Source organism: Oenanthe melanoleuca, chromosome 18 (assembly GCF_029582105.1).
Source record: "Oenanthe melanoleuca isolate GR-GAL-2019-014 chromosome 18, OMel1.0, whole genome shotgun sequence".
Taxonomy (NCBI): Eukaryota; Metazoa; Chordata; class Aves; order Passeriformes; family Muscicapidae; genus Oenanthe; species Oenanthe melanoleuca.
In genome coordinates, this window is record NC_079351.1 from 3,115,436 (window position 1) to 3,134,753 (window position 19,318).

The 19,318-nt window shown below is 46.0% G+C and overlaps 1 protein-coding gene across 1 annotated transcript in view; it reads left to right on the forward strand.

Annotated features, from left to right (window-relative positions):
* The window catches only part of CACNG4 (calcium voltage-gated channel auxiliary subunit gamma 4), a 42,801-nt gene extending 24,630 nt beyond the window's left edge, over positions 1-18,171 (forward strand). The window contains exons 2-4 of the mRNA XM_056505739.1: positions 7,518-7,601; positions 12,883-13,023; positions 13,828-18,171. Coding sequence (XP_056361714.1) covers positions 7,518-7,601; positions 12,883-13,023; positions 13,828-14,366 — 764 coding nt within the window. The 3' untranslated portion in view covers positions 14,367-18,171. The remainder of the gene's footprint in view (positions 1-7,517; positions 7,602-12,882; positions 13,024-13,827) is intronic.
* Positions 18,172-19,318: the final 1,147 nt, after the last annotated feature.

Here is a 19,318-nt window from a genome sequence, read left to right on the forward strand (position 1 = left end):
ATTGGCACTCAGAGCACTGGAGGTGGCTCCTCAGCCACGCCAAGCACGAGCTCCACTGCATCTGAGAGCTCTGTGCAAAAAGCCATGCAAGGAGCAGAGCAGCACAGCCTCCCTTCTGTGGGGCTGTGGTGAAAGGAGGGGCTGTGAGCCTCCAACAGAGAGGGCTTTGTCCAGGAGCACCAGGGAGAGCTGCAAGAGGGAATCAGATCAGGCACTGCCACAGAGCAGGCAAGCTGGGGAGAGCAGATCAGAATATTCCAAGCTCTGGAGAGTGCTGGTGTAAGAGAGTCTCTTCTGACAGAAAGTCTATGATAAATACAGGAGGGGGCATTTACTACAGGAAGGTAGGAGAGTGGAGTGAGCACATCAAATGACAAGATAAACCAAGACCTGTTCCTGGAGAAAACCTGCTTCTGCCAGACTGGAGGGGAACGGGGAGCACTAAATAAAGGCCAGGCAAGAGATCCCTGGCAGCCCCAGCTCCTCTGCAGTGCGTGGGCAGCAGCAGCTGCTCCGGCGGCTCCTCCAGCTCCTCGCAGCCTCCCGAGGTGCTGAGCACACCAGGAAGGTGTTCTGCCTTCAAAAGCCTTCAAGAGGAGCAAAATGGAGCAGGCAGCCAGTCCTGAGTGGCTGCTCCTCACCTGGCACCGAGGGGACTGCCAGGGAGCTCTGAGCACAGGAAGGTCTGTAGGCAGCAGAGGGGGAGGACTGGAGAAAGGGGAAATGCATGTCACAGCAGAAGATAAGAAAATAAGAGACTTGAGGAGGAGTTTTGCTTTGCCCACCAGACAATTGAAAATAGATCAAAAGAAGAACCCAAAGGGTTTGTTTGAGATGACAGCTCCTAAGGAAGAAAGTGGGGCAAATTTCATACATTTGAACATTTTAAAATAGTTTTCTTTCTGCCCAGGAAGTAGATGGGAAGCAAACAAAAGGGAGTAGGCCAGGTTCTGATATCACTGGGTGAGACAGATTTGAGTCCACTACAGTGAAATCAGAATCTGACCCAAAAGCAGGCAGTTCTTTCCCTGCAATGAGAAACAAGTGAGTTCTGAGTTAGAGAATGTAAGATAGAGAAAGAAGGAAAGGACTTCTAAAAGTGAAATAAAAGATTCTGTTTTTCACAGTCTCAAGACTTGTAGAGAAACATGGTTAGGAGTAAGGATGAATTCCTTTTAAAACTCAGCTGAACTGAATTTGTTTTGACCTGACCATGGCACACACAGGCAGCTCATCCTGCCCCTCTGGTTTATGGCACCAGCGTCCCACAGTTATGGGAATAAACTCCTCCTCTTTTATGTCCTGACCATTTTCTGAACACAGCATCTACCCTGGCAAAAGTATGACAATAACCCCAGGTATGAGAAGTGCTGTTCATCAAATCCATCTCCAGGATGAAACAAAAATACTAACTGTCATGTGGACAAATTTCCAGGACTGGCAGGACTCCGAGGGTGTCAGACAGAATCTGTCTCAAAAACAGCCTATGCTTTGAAGTTTCCAGCTCTCACAACACCAAACTTTTTTCAAAGGCAGACACCAAATAAATGTGTATTTAACCTCCCAAGGCTTCTTCCTCTGCTGGCTCCATCCTCTGTGGTGATGAGGGCGGCTCACAGCAGCCTTGTGGAGTAGCAAATTCACAAGAGGTGTGTTTTGCACATGACCTGCATCAATAGTTCATGATTTCTTTTATAACAACAGCATTAAACATCTCCAGGCAGAGGCTCATGGGATCTCTGCTCATTCGAGTAACTTAAGGACAGGTTTGTGAAACTCTCAGCAGCCAGCAGGAGACAAATAATCAAACTTGGGACAGTTTAATACAGAAAGTTCCAAGCTACAGGAAAATATCTTGTGCTGTTCCTTGTGGTCTGAGGGGAGAGCTCAGAACTAGCATAACCCCTGTTTGACCAGCAGCACCACAAAGCAGGTTTTGAAAGTAAAAGGAGGTGCACCCTGGATTGCTCTTCTCCAGGGTTGTTTTGTGACAAGAGGAATGAGAAGAAAGCAAAGGCAGAAGCTGCGTGTGCTGTGGTGTCAGGCCAGTGAGACAGGGGAGCTGTACTGGTGGAAAATCAAACAAATGAACACAGTGCACAGATAGATATTTTTGTGGAGATGAACATTTTTTGGCATGTCTGATCTCCTTTGCTCACTGTTGCTCAAATCACTCGGCAAAGGGCTTCAGAACCTGTCAGCAGAGAAATCCTCCTAAGGAAAAAAACACACAACTGCTCCTCCTCTCCCCTGGCAGAGTCCAGCACTGAGACACTTTCACCCACTATAAATAGAGGCTCTCCACTGATGTCCAAGGGAAGTGTAAAGCCATGCCATTAAGGAAACCCAGTCCTGCATGCTGAGCTGGGATGGACACTGTGTTCAGGCAACTCCTGTTACAGCAGCCCCACTCTGCTCACCACGCTTTTCTCGAGGTGCTATCTGTCAGTCAGCCCTCTCTGTGCTGATACATTCAGAAAACTTGTCATTTAAACATTCAGATATTCATGTGTTGCTGTAAATCAGGCTGACAGTCAGCTCTGGAACTGAGGCACAGTATTTAATCACAGAATAGATGCAACAAGCAGAACCATCGGTCCAAATTTCCCATGGTACTTTACTAATTGCCTTATTTTTAATATACAGCCAGCTCCTTCAAATTGTATTCCCTGTTTCCTCAAGCACTTGCTGTCAAACGATCCTGAAAATAATTTCATTCCATGTCTCCAACCCAACCCAGAACTCCCAGATTTTGCAGAAAGCAATCATCTGGTTGGTGGGGTTTGGGATGACTGTGGTTGTATTTACCTGCCTGCAGGTGACTGCTGAAGCCAAGTGACCACTTTCTGCAGCTGACATTACAGCCCACATCCCACCAGTGCAACTCCTCTGGGAGAATCCCCTGCTTCACACTATTAATAGAGGGCATGTGTGTGCTCCAAGTACCCACAGCTGCTCGGGAGCTGCAGGAATGTGGCTGTGGGCAGGGGAGGGTTTGATCCAAGACACAGCAAATGTCTGGTGTGCCACGAGAAAACAAGAAAGGCTTCTCTAGCAGGTCCCAAACTCAGTGTTTTCTGGGGGGCTGGCAGCAGAAGGAGTGAAGGGGCAGAAGGTGATGGAGAAGGAGGGAGCAGCTCAGCCCCTCTCTCCAGTGTCTCCCTCTGCTATCGGGTGTCGCCTCCCCTAAGCCCTGCTCAGCACAGCGAGACAGGAATTGCTATTGACACAAGATCCCGGCAGCCAGGCCCCTCTGCTGCAGAGCTGCTCCAGGCTGGGGTGGAAACCTATTTTAAATAACAACAGAGCAGTAATGCTATGGCAAGATCTTGTTGAGCAGAGTTTTCAGGGTTAGGGCAGGGAGAAAACAAAAGTGCAGCTTTGTATTGGCAAATACTGTCAGACATTTGAGGATTCTGTTTTCTAGTGCTGATTTGTGCAAACACTTCCAGGGCATCAAGGAATGTTGTCATTGATAAACACTAAGCACAGGAAGTTGCTGTTCTCAAAGACATGGCTGATGGTATGGACAATAACAGGGTTGTGCAATGCATGGCCACCAAATTAATAAGCATTTGCATCCTAAGCATTAACCTTCATTCTCAGTCATCAAAAAATAAAAACCTAGTGACCAATCTGCAGTGGTAGAGGAGGATTATTAAAGGCTTATTTGAGAAAGAGCAAGGAGAAGAGAGTATGTCATCAGAATCTGGGATCACTACTTTGATTTGCTGTTGAAACCTCCATGTATTTTGAGATCTCAAGCCCCAAAACAAAGCTTAATCTCCACTTAGGCACTACACTTGCCTCCCTTATCATGTTATCTGAGTACATCACACTCTAATTATAGTTGTCTGAACAACACTTAGTGAGATTGGGAAGTACTAACCTTGCCAGAAAAGCCCTTGAACAGAGAGTAGAACCAAGTCAGAAATGCTTTTTAGTTCCTAAATGCCAGCTAAGTATGCTGCAACAAGTGGAAAAAATTTGTTCTTACACCATCAACAACACTTCAGAAAATTTACCTCTTCATTATCATTAACACAGATCCTGGCTCAAAATTCTGAACAAAGTCACTGTTATTATGAGGGGAAAAAATGCATTCTAATATTTGTATTTCTAAAAGCATCATTAAAAACATATCAGTAATCATTCAAAGAAAGGAGTAATACTTACAGCATCTCAGTGGGATATTATATCTCACCCTCAAGAGGTATCCAGAAGTGCTTCTCAATATTTTAGTATCTGTTAGGCAGTGATTGCAGTTTATTTATCTCTCTCTAGTGGGTACAGCAGTAGGAGTTAAATATTCCATCTTCCTCTCCCAAGGATTTAAGAGACTGTGTCCCCAAACTCAAGCAAGGAAGAAAATCTCTCTCCCACACCCCTCCTGGAGTGGGAAATGGCTTCGTGTGCCTCAGTGAGTGTGGACCTGCCTCAAGCAGCTGCTGGGAGCCTTTCAGGAGAGCTTCAAGGAGCTCAGCCCTTGTGCAGATGTTTGCAGAATGGTTGTTACTGAGTTTAATTGAGGCATTTCCTTTTCTGCCACCTCTGCCATTCCATGACTTTTATCCTTTTTGCATTGCTGTACTTGCCAGGGCATGGACATGAGTATTCCACCAAATTCCAGCTTTGCTTTATTTTTCATGTATAAATACAACTCAGACTCTGCTGTTGTGCTTTTAGAGCTGACCACTTCTTCAGCTAGTTTTAATTTTTGCCAAATCTGAGTTCCAAAGTCTGTGCTTATGAAGAAAAGAGGTATTGTTACTTTTCCTAGCAAGCCTTTATTTCAGATACTTTGTGGATTGAAAGAGGCCTCAATGCCCTGTAGATCACCAGAGATCTTGATCACAGCTTCAAGCCTCACTGAGAGTTTAATAAGCTGCTGCTGAATTACTTTGCACTTGTTAAGTTTATAGAAGAATGTTATCCAGTCTGTTGCTGTTAATAGCTATCAAATATCACAAACATTAGAGGAGACCCTGAACCAGCATCTCTGGTCTGAACTACATCCAAAATACTGGGGAGAATATTTTGGATTCCTAGGCTTTGATACATGTACAAATTTTACAGTCATTTGCTATTTTTATCATAATTTAGCCATATAAATAATCACCAATTAATAATGACCAATCCCAGTATTCCTAAAAACTGAAAATAAAAAGGAGCTCTCAAGGTTATCCATATTTTTTGGGGGGTGGAGGAGGTGATTATTCTGTTTTTTACCTCTGCTACTCTTGCTAATACTCTTTCATGTGAAAGGCTCTAATAGAAGAGGCAGGAAATGAAGGTCTCATCAGTGCTGTCCTGCTGGTACATTCCATCCCTGCAAAGGAAGGAAAGGCTCCATGGCCTTTGTGAAAGTTCTGCTGAGGGGCCCATTCCACTCAGCAGTTCAATTATGTTGAGCCATTTTACAGAGCCCAAACCCCTCCATCAGTCCATCAGTGCTGCAACACAAGAGGCTTTGAGAACATTTCAGCCTTGCAGACTTCTTGTGTGCTAAGTGAGCTGAGGTGTTTGTTGGGGCTGTTGCCATGTCCACACTCTGAACGTGCAGAAGGAGCCTTGGCGGGGGCACAGAGCTCTGTCCTGAATTCAGGCATCTCCCTCCTGCACCACAGCTCAGTGACCTGCAGTACCTCTGCTTTTATATCAGATCTGGGTAAATTCAATCAATTACCTTAATGTTTATTGGAGAATCATGGAATGGTTTGGGTTCAAAGAGACCTTAAAGCTCACCCATTTCCACCCACCCCTTCCACTATCCCAGGCTGCCCTCTCCAGCCTGGCCTTGGGCACTTCCAGGGATGGGGCACAGCCCTCTGAGCACAACCCTCATGGGGAGAATTTCATCCTAATGTCCCCTCTAACCCTGCCTTCTGCCAGTGTGAGAAGGACACAGAATGCAATGCCTACAGACAGAGAAGTGTGTACAGACTGAGAGATGCCCCTCCCATTCACCCACAAGCACAGTCATTGGAAAGCCTATTTCCACTGGAAATTAGCATGGGAAAATTATTTAGATTATTTTTTCTTTAATAAATAGAGAGGATAAAAATCACACTCCGAATATATTTCCTGTAAATTGCACACCTTAATGGAGAGACTAAATGAAATGACCATCTAGGCTCTGTAATGCTGGGGTTCATTCAGTTCCATTGTGTGAACTGCCATGGAAACAAGCTCTGGGATCTTTAAGATCTGAGTTTTGCACTGCCTTGCCCCAGTGATGGCCAGCACAGGGATGCACAGGCTCACTGGCTCAGCAGCAGCAAGCCCAGCTGAAATTCTCTCCCCACCTGGCAGCCAGGACAGGTGTGCCACTTCCAGATGTGACAGGAGCCACTTACATCTTGTTCCCAGCCTTTGAAGTGCTGTGCAGAGAAAGCCTGAGCTGCTGCTGCAATTAGAGCTGATACATCATTTACTGGAAGAATTAAATGCGCTGTAGTAGCAAACCTGCGGTTGACACTCACAGGGTGCAATTTAAATCCTCTGGATTAGTAATTCTTTTGAGATCTTTGTAATCATTGGTAATAGGTAGTGAAATAAATCCACATTTATATCCTACAGACTGCAGCTGTGCTTCTGTTAAAGTAGTATTAAGTGATGGGTTTTAAATCCTTCTGCCAGCTCGAGCTGTGAGCAGCGAGACTCCTGTGCAGGGATAACTCAGCCTGGGTGATGTGTTCCCGAGCAGGAGAGCACTGGTTAATGAATAATGAAAGCACCAGGGCACAACCACAGCTCAGGGCTCACTCCTGCAGGAAGCTCTCTGGGGAGAGGCCCCCATGAGCTCCCTGTGCCACAGTGACCCAACTGCAGCTCAGACTATGGATAGCTGTGACAGGAAAGAGCACAAAATGCTCTTGGGCAGCTTTACCTGCATGGACAAAGTGCTGAGGTGTCTGGTCGAGTGAGGTTTGGTCTGGAGTTGTCCCTCCAGGGATCAGGAGTGCACACTGTGCCCTGACTTTACTGCACAGGCTCCCAGTCAGCTAAACAAATATGCCATTAAAAGCTGAGCCAACCTGGAGTGGGACATCCAGGCTGAAATTGCAGCAGGAAGAGATTTATGGACTTGTTTTCGCAGCCTAGGGAGTAATTGAAGAGGCCTCAGACAATACAGCTTTTACCAGCTCTGATAAGGGAAGGCTGCACTTCACTGGGATGAGATGGGAAGGGTGATGGGAGTGAGATTGGCACTGGGAGCCCCAGCCATGGAGCAGGGACCCAGCCTGACAGCCACTCTGGGAACAAAAAGCAGCTTTGCAAACTCAGTATGCTTGTAAGATAAGCACAGCCCTGATAAAGTGAAGCACTTAGAGATTAAAAAACTCAAAAGAATGATATAAGTGGCTGAAGGAAAGAGCCCAGGAATCCTGGCTGTCCATTCAGCTCAATCTGCCCAAAATTCATGACTTTAGAGATGGTTCCTTGACAGGTTAAAAAAAAAGCCCATTTAGCTGGTTCTGTTCCTTATGGGTTCTGTTTGCTTTGTTTCCATTTAGGAATCTACAAAGGACATTGTTTCCGGATCAACCACTTCCCTGAGGACAACGACTACGACCACGACAGCTCAGAGTACCTTCTCCGTAAGTGAGCAGTGGCACCCAACACACAGATGGGCCCAGAGAGCCTTCCCTGGGCTTCTCTTCTGCAGGGAGCACCCCCAGTTTTACTCACTGCCAGACTGGCCCAAACTGGGCTGCACAGCCTGGTGGTGCCACATGTCCAGTCCATGATGCAGCTGACACAACAAGCATCATCACCCTTGGGGACCCCCACTCCCTGGAGTCATTGAATCATGGAATGGTTTGTGTTGGAAGGGACCTTAAATTCCATCTAGTTCCAACCCTCTTGCCATGCAGTTTCAAGGATTTTCTCCAAGTTTTTCCTTCAGCCAGGAGAATGCTCACAATTTTGGTGCCGATTGTCTAAACATCATATGACAAATTTTCAGCTATTGTGCCCAGATTGGTGAGGATATTTTACAGAGGGAGTATTTATGGGGTTACAAAGCAGGTTTGAGGAGTGGGTTCCAGCCCATTAGGAAGCTTTATCAAATGCTGAAACCCAACCCTTTCTCAAGTCTCAGCCTTTGCAGCTGGTGAGCCACCTCCCGCTGCAGTGAAATTACTGCACTGTAGGAGGGAAGGTGACATCTCTGCAGCTACCAGCAAAATCCCAGCATGAACAAGGGTGTGTGGCTTCCCTGCCTGGCCACCCAGCCACTGCTGCTCCATGCTGGCATGTAATTCCCCCAGAAGAGATTTCACCCACCAACCTGGTGCTTGAAATAGGGGCAGTTGTTTCATCCCCTACACATGACCATTCTCAGCTGATGGCAAGTCTTGGAACCCAACCATGAGACCTGCAAAGCTGCAGTTAGATTCCCCTTCTCTAGAGGACTCCTTGCCTTGTTGTTCCTTCTGAACAAAAGAGCTGAGCAGCCAAGCTGAAAGCAGTGCCCTTTACCAGGGAGAGGAACTGCAGCTCACAAGCTGTTGGGAAATCAGGGAGCAGAGAACAACACTGCTGGTGAGGCAGAGAACTCCTCAGTTACAATATTAATTACCTGAAACACCACTTAGAGAACCCTCTGTCCTTCTGCTCACTTCTGGGCAACAACTTCTAGTTAGTAAGACACGAAGAAGGAAATAAAATCTCCAGAAAGTTTGCCTCACCAGAAAACCCAGATGTTCTTTCCTCTTTGCTCTTGTCAGTTTAGATCAGTCATAGCACCGGGGTGACACGATTTCAGAGCTCAGGCAAAGGCAGAGCATGAGCACAGCTGCATTTATCTTTCATACAAAGCCTTGAAACTAATGTTAAATTGATGCAAAGTCAGCTTTAGGAAACAAACATCATTAGTAAAAGGAAAGAGGAATTAAGTAGCATCTTGATAAAAGCACATTATGCCTTCTTTATACAGAGAAAAGTGAGAACTGGGAAAAACAGTCTCCAGCTCCGTGTTAAGATACAAGACTGGTAAATTGTTTCTAAGTGTGCTTGTGACGGGTGTTCCTAAAAGCTGTTTGCAAAAGTGACTAAGTACAGATCTTAAAAACAAGATGGTCCAACCCTTTATGTCTTCTGCAAAATCAGTCTCCAGTGTCTCCCACACAGAGCAGAGCTCACCCCACAGAGTTTGCACAGACAAGGCTCCTTGGCTGTAACTTTCATAAGAGCTGCTGTTTGCCATGCACACAGTTGATTTAGTGATTACTGAAAGGTAACGTGTCTAAATCCATAGGAGATGAGCTCATACCTTTATGTAGTAGGGACCAAATCATTGTCTAAGACAGGAGGATTTTTGCATCCTGTTTCAAAGGGACGTGAGAGTGTCTGTCCTGTTTTTGCCCTCTGCAACACCTTTGCAGTCTGCTGGCTCCATGTCATTTTCCACTATTTCTGGCCATTTCTTGGCACAGTTTCTCAGAGGAACATGTTGAGGCTAATATTTATTTTTCCTGCCTGGCTTATACAAAGGCACCCACACTCATGTATTTCATGCTCCTGAAAGAGCAGCGTGGGGGGTGTCAGCCTCTTCCACAGTCCCCAGTTTAATTCAGACTTCAGAGAAATGCAAACGGTGTAGTGCTAGCAGGATCGAGCCCTGGTTCAAAACCCATAGAAATCAGTGACAAAAGCCACTGATTTTGGGAGACTTTGGTCGAGGGAGTGGGCAGAGCTTTGGATTTTGCCCTTTGGTGCTCAAGCTGCTCCCTGCGAAACCAAGCGAGCCACAGCGCGGTGACAAGCTGAGACTCGCAGAGGGGCTCGGACAAGACCCTTCCTATTGCACCTTCCCCGTGGCAACACACGCCCATCTGTGTGTCTAAAAAACCCCCTCCCATGCCTGAGCAGGGCCCCAGCAGCAGCAGATGTCCCAGTGCCAGCACGGAGAGCCCGCGGTCCCCGGGCTGCCACAGCATCCCCGGGGCAAACGCGCCCCGGCTTCGCTCCTCTCCTGCTTCCCTCTCCTGCTTCCTTCTTTCCTGCTTCCCTCTTCTGCTTCCCTATCCTGCCTCCCTCTCTCCTGCTTCGCTCTTCTGCTTCCCTCCTCTCCTGCTTCCCTCTCCTGCTTTGGGCACACAGAGCCCGGGCTGCTCCCATCCAGCCCCGCACAAAGCACAGAGGACAGATCCCCTCTCCCTTTGCAGAAGTGGATCTCATCCTCTAAGCAGAGGGACCCTGCTTCAGAGGCATCTCTCCTTTCATGCCCTTCCTCCCTGCATGTTCGAGCATCCTGTTTTCACGGCCATTCCCTCGGCTCCTGCCTTTCTGGAGATTAAAAGCCCGAGCCGAGCAGGGTTTGCAGCCCCATGGGGAGGAGCAGCTCCGCGGCTCCACCGAAGGAGGTGTCACCACACATAGCGGTGCACAGCAGGCGATGCGAACCGACAGGACGGTAAACAAGGGGGGGAGAGAAGCCAGGGAGAAAGCAAAAACCAGATTGCCTTAATGTTTTTTGATGTGCTGTCATTTTATTACCAGTATCAGGAGACATATGTAAATTCTACGCGGTACCTTATGAGCTTCCTTTGAAATTTCAGAGCTAAAAGTACACATTGTAAGAAAAAATATACTGTGGAATTTTTCAGGAAGAGAACATTGTGTGTTCTGCTTCTCTTCGCATTAATTACCTACTACAGAAAAATTATCTCTGGAGATTATTAGTACAAATAGAACAACCCACCCCCTATATTTGGTATGTCTGACAAGTTACTTCCAATGATATCACTGAAGCATTTTGGGAAAGCTCTTTGATTTAACTGAAATCATTATAAACAGCATGACCACAAAGTGCAGGAAACAATATCCAGAAAGAATGGGCCAGGGGAGATTTTAAGCCTTTAGCCAGGGCACAAACAGACAGAGAGAGATTTGGGGTGCCTTAAAGTCCAGCAGCAGAGACTGAATCTTTTTCTAATAATTGACTGAAAAAACTGACCCAAAAGCCGAAGTGCTGTTAATTCACACCACACACGTGGGGTGCACGCAGGACAAGGGAACAGGCTCTCACGTCTCAGCAGGCTTTGACCAGAGAGCGCACACCCACTCACATCAGCTGGGTTTGGCAGTTCCTGCGAGACGCTGTCTGAATAGCAATGCACCCGCCTGGACCGCGCTCAGATCCGGCTGGAAAATGCCCCATCTGTGAAGGACACGTGCAGTTTGGGGAGGGATGGATGGACTTTTTTAGCTAGTTCAGCTCGATACAGGCAGAAGCTGCCCAGGCAGGCGCTGTGGTTTTGGTTTTTGTTGGGTTTGTGTCTGCGCCCTCCCCGCGGGGCGCAGCGAGCGATGCTGTGCAGAACCCCCAGCCCCCAGCACCACCGGGAGCTCCGCCACCAGTTACCAGGGGAATCGTCAGGAAGCGATTCACTGAGTCGGGAACGCCAGGGCCACGGACAGCAGGATGAGGAAGCACAGCTGGAGCATCTGCCCGTTCCTGCCGGGGCTCGGGCTGCGCTCGCTGTGCGTGTCAGCCAGGAGGATGCGCCCGGAGACCGCGGCGCTCTCGGCTCCGCAGCGGCCCAGATGATTTTCTTCTCAGCACTCACTCAGCCCGGGGTGCCCGTGGGCTCCCAGCCGGCTGTGGGGTTCCCGTGCCGCTGGGACAGCAGCCTGGGACTCTCACTCGCCTTGGGATCCCCCTGGCTCTGCCGGGCTCCCCTCCGTGCATCCCCAGCGTCGGGGTGATCCCGTTTTCCACAGCGGTATTCAGCGCCTTATCCACCCTTCTTCAGAAAATAAATCCTCTCTTTACAGCAATAAAACTCGGTTCCTCACTCTGCCTTTCAGGAACCCCTGCCAGCTTTTACCCCTTTGGTTTTTACAACACAGACATCTCTTTTCTCACGCTTGTTTATTTTTTCTCAGCCCTTTTGTTCCCTCCCTGCCGCTTCCCTGTCGATTGCTGCTCTGTCTTGTTGTGACCCGACTTTGAAAGCTGGCTTGAAGTGGTGTTTTAATATTTTTGTGGGGGATTTTATACGCTGATGAATGGACTGAAGCATGCAGAATTTTAAATTACTACTTTGCTGTCAGGAAACTAAACACAAACATCTAAGACACACTTGTTAAAATTCCTTCCTTAGAAATCTGAAAGGTTTCGATGTCCTTAATATCCAGCAAAAGAAAAAGGGGTTATTAGCCGTGCTTGCTGGCAAACATGGATGCTGCTGACTTCAAGAGCTGTAATTTGCTCACCTTGTGTGAGCACCATGGAACAGATCCGTCTGCTCCAGCTGTCCCAAACCTTGTAGGGTTCATAGCCAGCTCATGAATTTTTCACTGCTGCTCCCTGCGTGGTGCTGGGTCTTACTGTCACTTATCTCGTGCTTTGCCAGAAATATTCTGCACACTGTGGCATCAGAAAATGCCAGTAATGCTGGACTTCCTGGGAGAAAGCTCAAAGCATTGAAGCCACTCAGCTGAGAATCTGTGTCACACTGGACACCTCATGGCTTCATCGTCCCAAAAACATGCCCAGAAACGCAGAATCAGTGGTAATTCTAGCAAAAAGAAATAAAAAATTATAAAGAATTAGAAAGAATTTATTCGTTGAAAGGGTTTTGAAGCACTGGAACAGACACTCCTGAGTATGTTCAAAAAATGTGTGGATGTGGCTGGCACTCAAGGACACGGTTTAGTGGTGAGTGTGGCGGAGGTGCTGGTTTCACTGCTGGATTTGATGACCTTAAAGGTCTTTTTCAACCTTAACAATTCTCTGGTTCTATTAAATCATTCTTCTTAACGATTTTAGGGAAAAAAACAGGGGTTTTGAGACTCTAATCTCCACACTTGCACCCGAGGAGGCGCCTGAAATGATTACTCTGTCTTCCCCTCCTACCTGTCTCCCTGCAGGCATCGTCCGTGCCTCCAGCGTGTTCCCCATCCTAAGCACAATTTTGCTGTTGCTGGGAGGACTCTGTGTCGGAGCAGGAAGGATTTACAACAGCAAAAACAACATTATTCTCAGCGCTGGGATTCTCTTTGTTGCAGCGGGTATGTTCTGTTTAAATTGAGTTCTTGAGAAGTGCTGCCTTTCTCAGCTGGAAAGGACTCTGGAAAAGCTCCTTGGCAGTGCTTTCCCTGCACCCCTTTCCTGGGCTGTAACAACACCACACCAGGCAAATTTTTCAAGACAAAATTATGCTCTTGAAGCCCCACAATAAGTATATTCTAGAACAGCTTTTGGTTTTCCTGCAGAAAGAAGTGAAAATCAGTAACAAGCATGTTTTACACTATTTAAAATGTATTAAACATTAGATGAATCAAGCATCTCTTATACCTAAGGCTTTTTATTTTAAATATGAAGGCAGAAAACATTCACCTCTGATAGGTGAGCCCGTTTTTCACACTAAAAACATCTGAGAGAGTCAGCCCCATTGTTAACAGTTCTCCCTGCAGCCTGTATTAAGCATGCTGCATTTACATGAAAATTCAGCAAGGTGGAAGAGAACTTATCTTGATCAAGGTGAACAGCCATAGCCCTGAGCTCCAAATGTATTTTTATCATTCTCCTGGATGTTAGAGTCCCACTCACAATATTAGTGAGCTCCCACATGCTGCTGCTTTTCCACTGTTGCAATGAAGAGATGGGAGAAAGTCCTGCTGAGTATTTTGGATCCATGTGTTGATGTATTGGTTGTTTTTAGGAATAAATCAACCATTGAGATAAATGTAAGAGTAAATAAATGTAATAAAATTTCATTGTCCCAGTCTTAGGTCTCAGGTCCAGAAAATAATGTGGCTTGAAATTTATCTCCCCAGCCACATAAACACTGATTTATGTTTTTCTTCCTCTAGGTCTAAGTAATATCATAGGGATCATTGTCTACATATCGAGCAATGCAGGTGACCCAAGTGACAAGCGAGATGAGGACAAAAAGAACCATTACAACTATGGTTGGTCTTTTTATTTTGGAGCCTTGTCTTTTATCGTGGCCGAAACCATAGGTGTTCTGGCTGTGAACATTTATATTGAGAAGAACAAAGAGCTGAGGTTTAAGACCAAGAGGGAATTCCTTAAGACTTCTTCCAGTTCTCCCTATGCCAGGATGCCAAGCTATAGGTACAGGAGGCGGAGGTCCAGATCCAGCTCCCGCTCCACGGAGCCTTCTCCATCCAGGGACATTTCTCCAGTTGGCATGAAGATAGCAGGCACCATCCCCATGAACGAAATTTCCATGTACACCCTCTCCAGGGAGCCCCTGAAGGTTACCACGGCCGCCAGCTACAACGCAGACCAAGAAGCCAGTTTCCTGCAGGTCCACAACTTCCTCCAGAAGGAATTTAAGGAAGGACTCCACGTCAACATGGTCAACAGGAGAACGACCCCTGTTTGAAGCACCTTCCTTCCTCGAGCTTTTTGAAGAGATGCCCAAACAGAATGGATCTGTCAGGAGCAATGTTAAAATACCCTCTCACCTCTTTAATTGTGGCATGTGTTGAGGTAGCAAGTGGAGATCCTCTGGACCAACATAAAGATATTTACACGCTCGTAGCTTTTTTTGAAGCTATTTGGAGTTTGTTTATTTCCGTTCTTGGTGTCACAAGATGAAGGCAGTTCATGTTCCTGCACTTTTGTAGTGTGTACACAGTCTTGGAGAAACTGCAAAGGACTGGCCACCAGTGTGTTTTAAAGGATTACAGAAAAATTGTTGTACTTTTTTTTTTTTCTAATATTGAGATCCCTTAATACAGACTTGCAAATATAATTTATAACCAAGCCCAAGGATGAATATGAACTACTCATCAAGTGAGCCACTTTCCTTTGACACGGCGTAAGCTTTGCCTCTTTCAAAAATAAAAAAAAAAGAAAAAAAAGAAAAAAAAGAAAATATTTTTGAAGGCAACACTTTCTAAAACTGACCTGTGCCACTGAAACCGCAGAGCACCCACGTACTGAGCATTGCAGACACCCTGACGGGGTGGGAAGGGGTCTCCCATTCCTGGGGTGAGGCATCCCTTGGGGCAACGCAGGCCGAGGAGCAGAGGGTGGGTGCGTCTTGAAACACCTGGAAAGGGAAAAAGATTAAAGTAGGTGGGACTTGAGCATATTTGCAGATATCATTTCTTGCCTAACGTTTAGAAAACTTGAATTCTCATCTCGACGAGCCCTAGTGCCTGATCCGGCAAGGTGCTGAGTGCTGTCAGGAGCCCCTGGAGAGTTCCCAGAGCGGGTGGGGAGCAGGGCAGAGCCCCACCCCACGCTCCTCACGCCCTTACTGCTTCACAAGTGCAACACCAACGCCACTGCGAACGGAGATCTCCGAAACCCGACGCGCCCGCGCGCATCTTCCCGCGGCAACGGGAGCCGAGCGTCAGCAGAGCAGATGACAACTTTGTATTTTTTAAAACAGAACAAAAAGGAAAAAAAAAAGAAAAAAAAAAAAAAAAAAAAAAAGAAAATAAAATTAATCACCGTTTATGAGATATTTATTAAACTCTTTTTATTATGAATTAAGTGCCGCATGGTGCAAGGTATAGTTGCTTTTAGATGGAAATGGTGGTTCGACCTAATTTAATTTATTTTGTAATGATGCATCTACTTACGTGCAGAGAGGCCACAGCAAACTCTATGCATCACGTAAGGAGGGAACTAATTTGTACCCTTTGCTTCTGTATGTTTCTAAAAGAGTCTGAAACTTATTTTTTTTCTTATAAATTCCTGATTTCAGTTTTTTCACTAAGGCTTGGATCTCAAAGCTCGAGGGCCTGACTCAAAGGTAATTTAATTTAATTTAATAGTACTCATGCTGATTTTAGTGACCACTCGACCAAGCCATATGAGAGTGAGGTGCCCGATTCCCCTCAGATGAATTAGATGCAGTGAGAGAGGAGCATCTAATTCCTGTAGATTCCTTTGAATACCCCCGTCATCTTTGCCCAGAAAATCTTTGCTAGCAGAACACTAGACAAGTGGTGACAAAAAAAAAAAAATAAAAAAAAAAAACATAATTTGGAAAGTTTGGTCACTGGTATTGGGAGATCTCAGCCAAACTATTAAAACCTCTTTAGTCTTAATTTATTCTATGATGGCCCCAGGGCCAGAGACTCAGTGGTGGTTTGGATACGAGGCTTTCAGCTGGTGGAACCAAGTCCTCCAGGGAAATCCCGGAGAAGCTGCCTTAACATCCCAAAAAGGAAGTTGAACCCCCTCTCCCCACAGAGAAACCTGCTCAAGCCTCTCTCCTTGCAAGAACCAAGACACAATTCTCAATTTTAAGCGAGAGTCTTCCCCCTAGTCACTGTTAAGCTCTGCCTGGCCCTCAGCCTGGCACAGCCACATCGTTATTTTGGCAGGGGTGGGTTGGAGCCTTCATCCCTGTTCATTAAGAGTTTCCATTCAGGTTAAAACTCTGCTGGGATGCTTTTTTCAAACCTCTGAACTCTGAGAGCTAAAGCGAATGGAGCGATGGGAACGATTTAAAAGTAGAAAATGTTGTTCTACTTTCTGTATCAACACACTATGAAGAAAGATGTTACACAAGCTTTTTAAAAAAATTCAAACAGAGGCAGAAAAGAAAACTTTTTTACCTACTTTTCGGCTAGGACAACTTAAAAGGGTTCTAAAATTATTAAAGTTCTTGATGAAAGGTTTTTTTTACAAGAATCTTTATGCTTTCAAACAATAAATTATTTCCTACTTTTTGAGACTTCGTAATATTAAAATACTTTGATTAGCTATGATAGAAGTAGAAGTTTGCAATGAAAAAACAACCAACCTTCTGTCTCATTAGTGTGTCATACTAAGTGCTAATTAATTTACATCTAATTATAGTCAATGTATTTTTCAAGTGCAATTTCCCAGAACTATTTGTTTCCCACTGTGTTAAAAAAACTAATAGTTAGAACTAAGTCCTCATCCATGTTTACTGTAATTAAGAATAAAACCATTCCCTCTCAAACCAGGAGTTAGATTTAGGCTGTTTCTCTACACTCATGTACCTTGAACTGGAAGTGGACAGTGTGAGGTTTGCTCCGCGCGTGGGTTTTGTTCTTTTCGTCGTCGTTCTCCAGTGAATGTGCTTCAAACCACCCATCTGATTCCAGACAAAGTCCCAGGTTTTTCCTCAGCCCAGCTCAGCCCTGCAGAGGTGCAGTATTTTTGGCAGAAAAAGGAGTCTTGCTGTGTGTTTTGGGATGTTGCTCTTTGCCAGATCCTCCTCCCCCAGGGCAGGGCTGGGTCCAGCAGCTCTCAAGGAGTATTTTGGTCCAAGCTGGAGCATCTGCTCCTTCTCCAGCAGGAACCTTCAAGAAATGAAGCTGGAGTAGAGATCATGAGATGCCCATGGGGTCTGGACAGGGAACAAAGTCATGGGGAGATAACAGGGACCAGAGCTTTTGTCCTGTGGGACAACGAGGGCTGCGACTGAAAACTCAGCAGTTGAGTTGCAGTGCAGTAAATTGTTCAACCAAAGCCAAAACAAAAAAAAAAATTCATTTGACAATTCCAGAAAAAAAATTTAAAAAAGACAAAAAACTCAAAAACCCCAGTCCTTTCCCATGAAAAACTTTGATTTTGACAAAACTGAAAAATTTGCAGCATTCCTGCCCTTGAACAGTCTTGCTCCATGGTTGATCTGTCTGAACAGAGTTAGATTGTGCTCAGACTTTGAAACCACTCAGTGATAGTTTAAAAAAATCATCTGTTCTTCCACTTCTTTCTGGTTTCCCTGGACAGCATTGAACAAATGAGCCCCATTTCCCAGCAAGGCCTGCAGATACCATAAAACCATATCATTAACAATAATCAGTCTTTTGGTATATAACATACTGTAGCAGCAGAACTTCAAAAAAAAAAAAAAAAAAAAAAAAAAAAAGCTATTGGATCAGATTTGATTTTCCAAGAAAAAAAGTTTCAGGTGTACCATGAGCTCTCTCTTCCTCGTTTCTCATACACAATAGGAGTAAAAGGAGAAATCACTTCAGCTGCCCAGACATCTAACAATAAACTATTTTTCTATTTCCTTTTCTCTCTGTATGGATCACATATCCACAAGGGCTAATATATCATGTCCCTTGAGGCTACATTTCTGTCTGCAGTTCTAAAGTGTTATTTCCACTGTGCTTCAGTTCTACTGGTATAATCACAACCATGTATAATGTACTTAATCCTTACTTTTTAAATAAACCATTTTAAATGTATTTGGCGTTGTGTGGAGAAAGGTATATAGATTTTTAATTTCCAAATTCTCTGAGCTGAGATTTCTGGGGTTTTTTTCACATTTTTCACTGTTTGATTGCAGCTGGCCACGTTACTGGGAGCCAGTATTTCAGAGGAGATAAAATTCTTGTGGTCCCAGACACCACAAAATCTCCAAGATAAGCTATCTTCACAATATTTTCAGTTATTTGGTTGGAAATTAAGAAAAACCTTCTCATTTCCAGCTTTCACCTGTCCCATATGAGACACACTGTGGTCTCAGTGCCCAGTTTGAGCCTGGTTTAGTGGCCACTGCAAACTTGAGGAAAACAACCCCGTGTATTCTGAAATCCCTGAGCCTGAGCTTCCCTCCAGCTTTTGAGCTCTATGAGCTCACCTCGAGCATCCTCCTCTCCCTGACCTTGCCCATTTGGCCGAAGCTGCTTCCCTTTGAGTGAAATAAATGAAGGTTTTCCCCACGTTTACGAGCAAGTCCGTGGGTCAGTGGTGAGCCGAGGAGCTGTGGCTGCCCCGCTGCGAACAGGGGTGTTGGGAAAAGTGATGCTTGAGGAGGGGGGAAGCAGAGACAGGCTTGGGAAAGCGGGGAAAAGGGGATGTGGCATGTCCTTGGAGGGAGAGAACACCAAGACGGGCGGTGCCGAAGCTGCGAGGAGGAGGAGAGGCTGTGCAGTGTGCGCTCCAGCCCCGCTTCCCCCGGTCGGGGCCGGATTCGGGAGCTGCGGCTCAGCCCAGGGGCAGCAGGGATGGCCAGCTGTACACAGCGCCGTGGGAGTCTGGAAAATAAAACAGCCGGCCAAAACACACGCGTTTGCTGTTGTGATCCATGATTCCCACCCCAGAATAAGGGAGAATGCTGTTGGGGGCATTCCCAGGTATTGGTTGCACAGACCTCACCCCGATTCCAGTGGTCTCACCACACCGGGGCAATGCAGGCTGGGGAGCCCAAATATTACTGAGGAGATCCTGTTAGAAGAAAGCTCTTTGCTGAGCTCACATTTGAGCTGAGAGCAGAGCAGGTGCTGCCTCCCCTTCTCTGGGTTATTGTGACCTGGGAAGGGTTTTCTGCAGAGCACTGTTCTGCAAGCAGGGAACCACAGAGTGAGGTTAATGTGGTTGTGGTAAATGCTG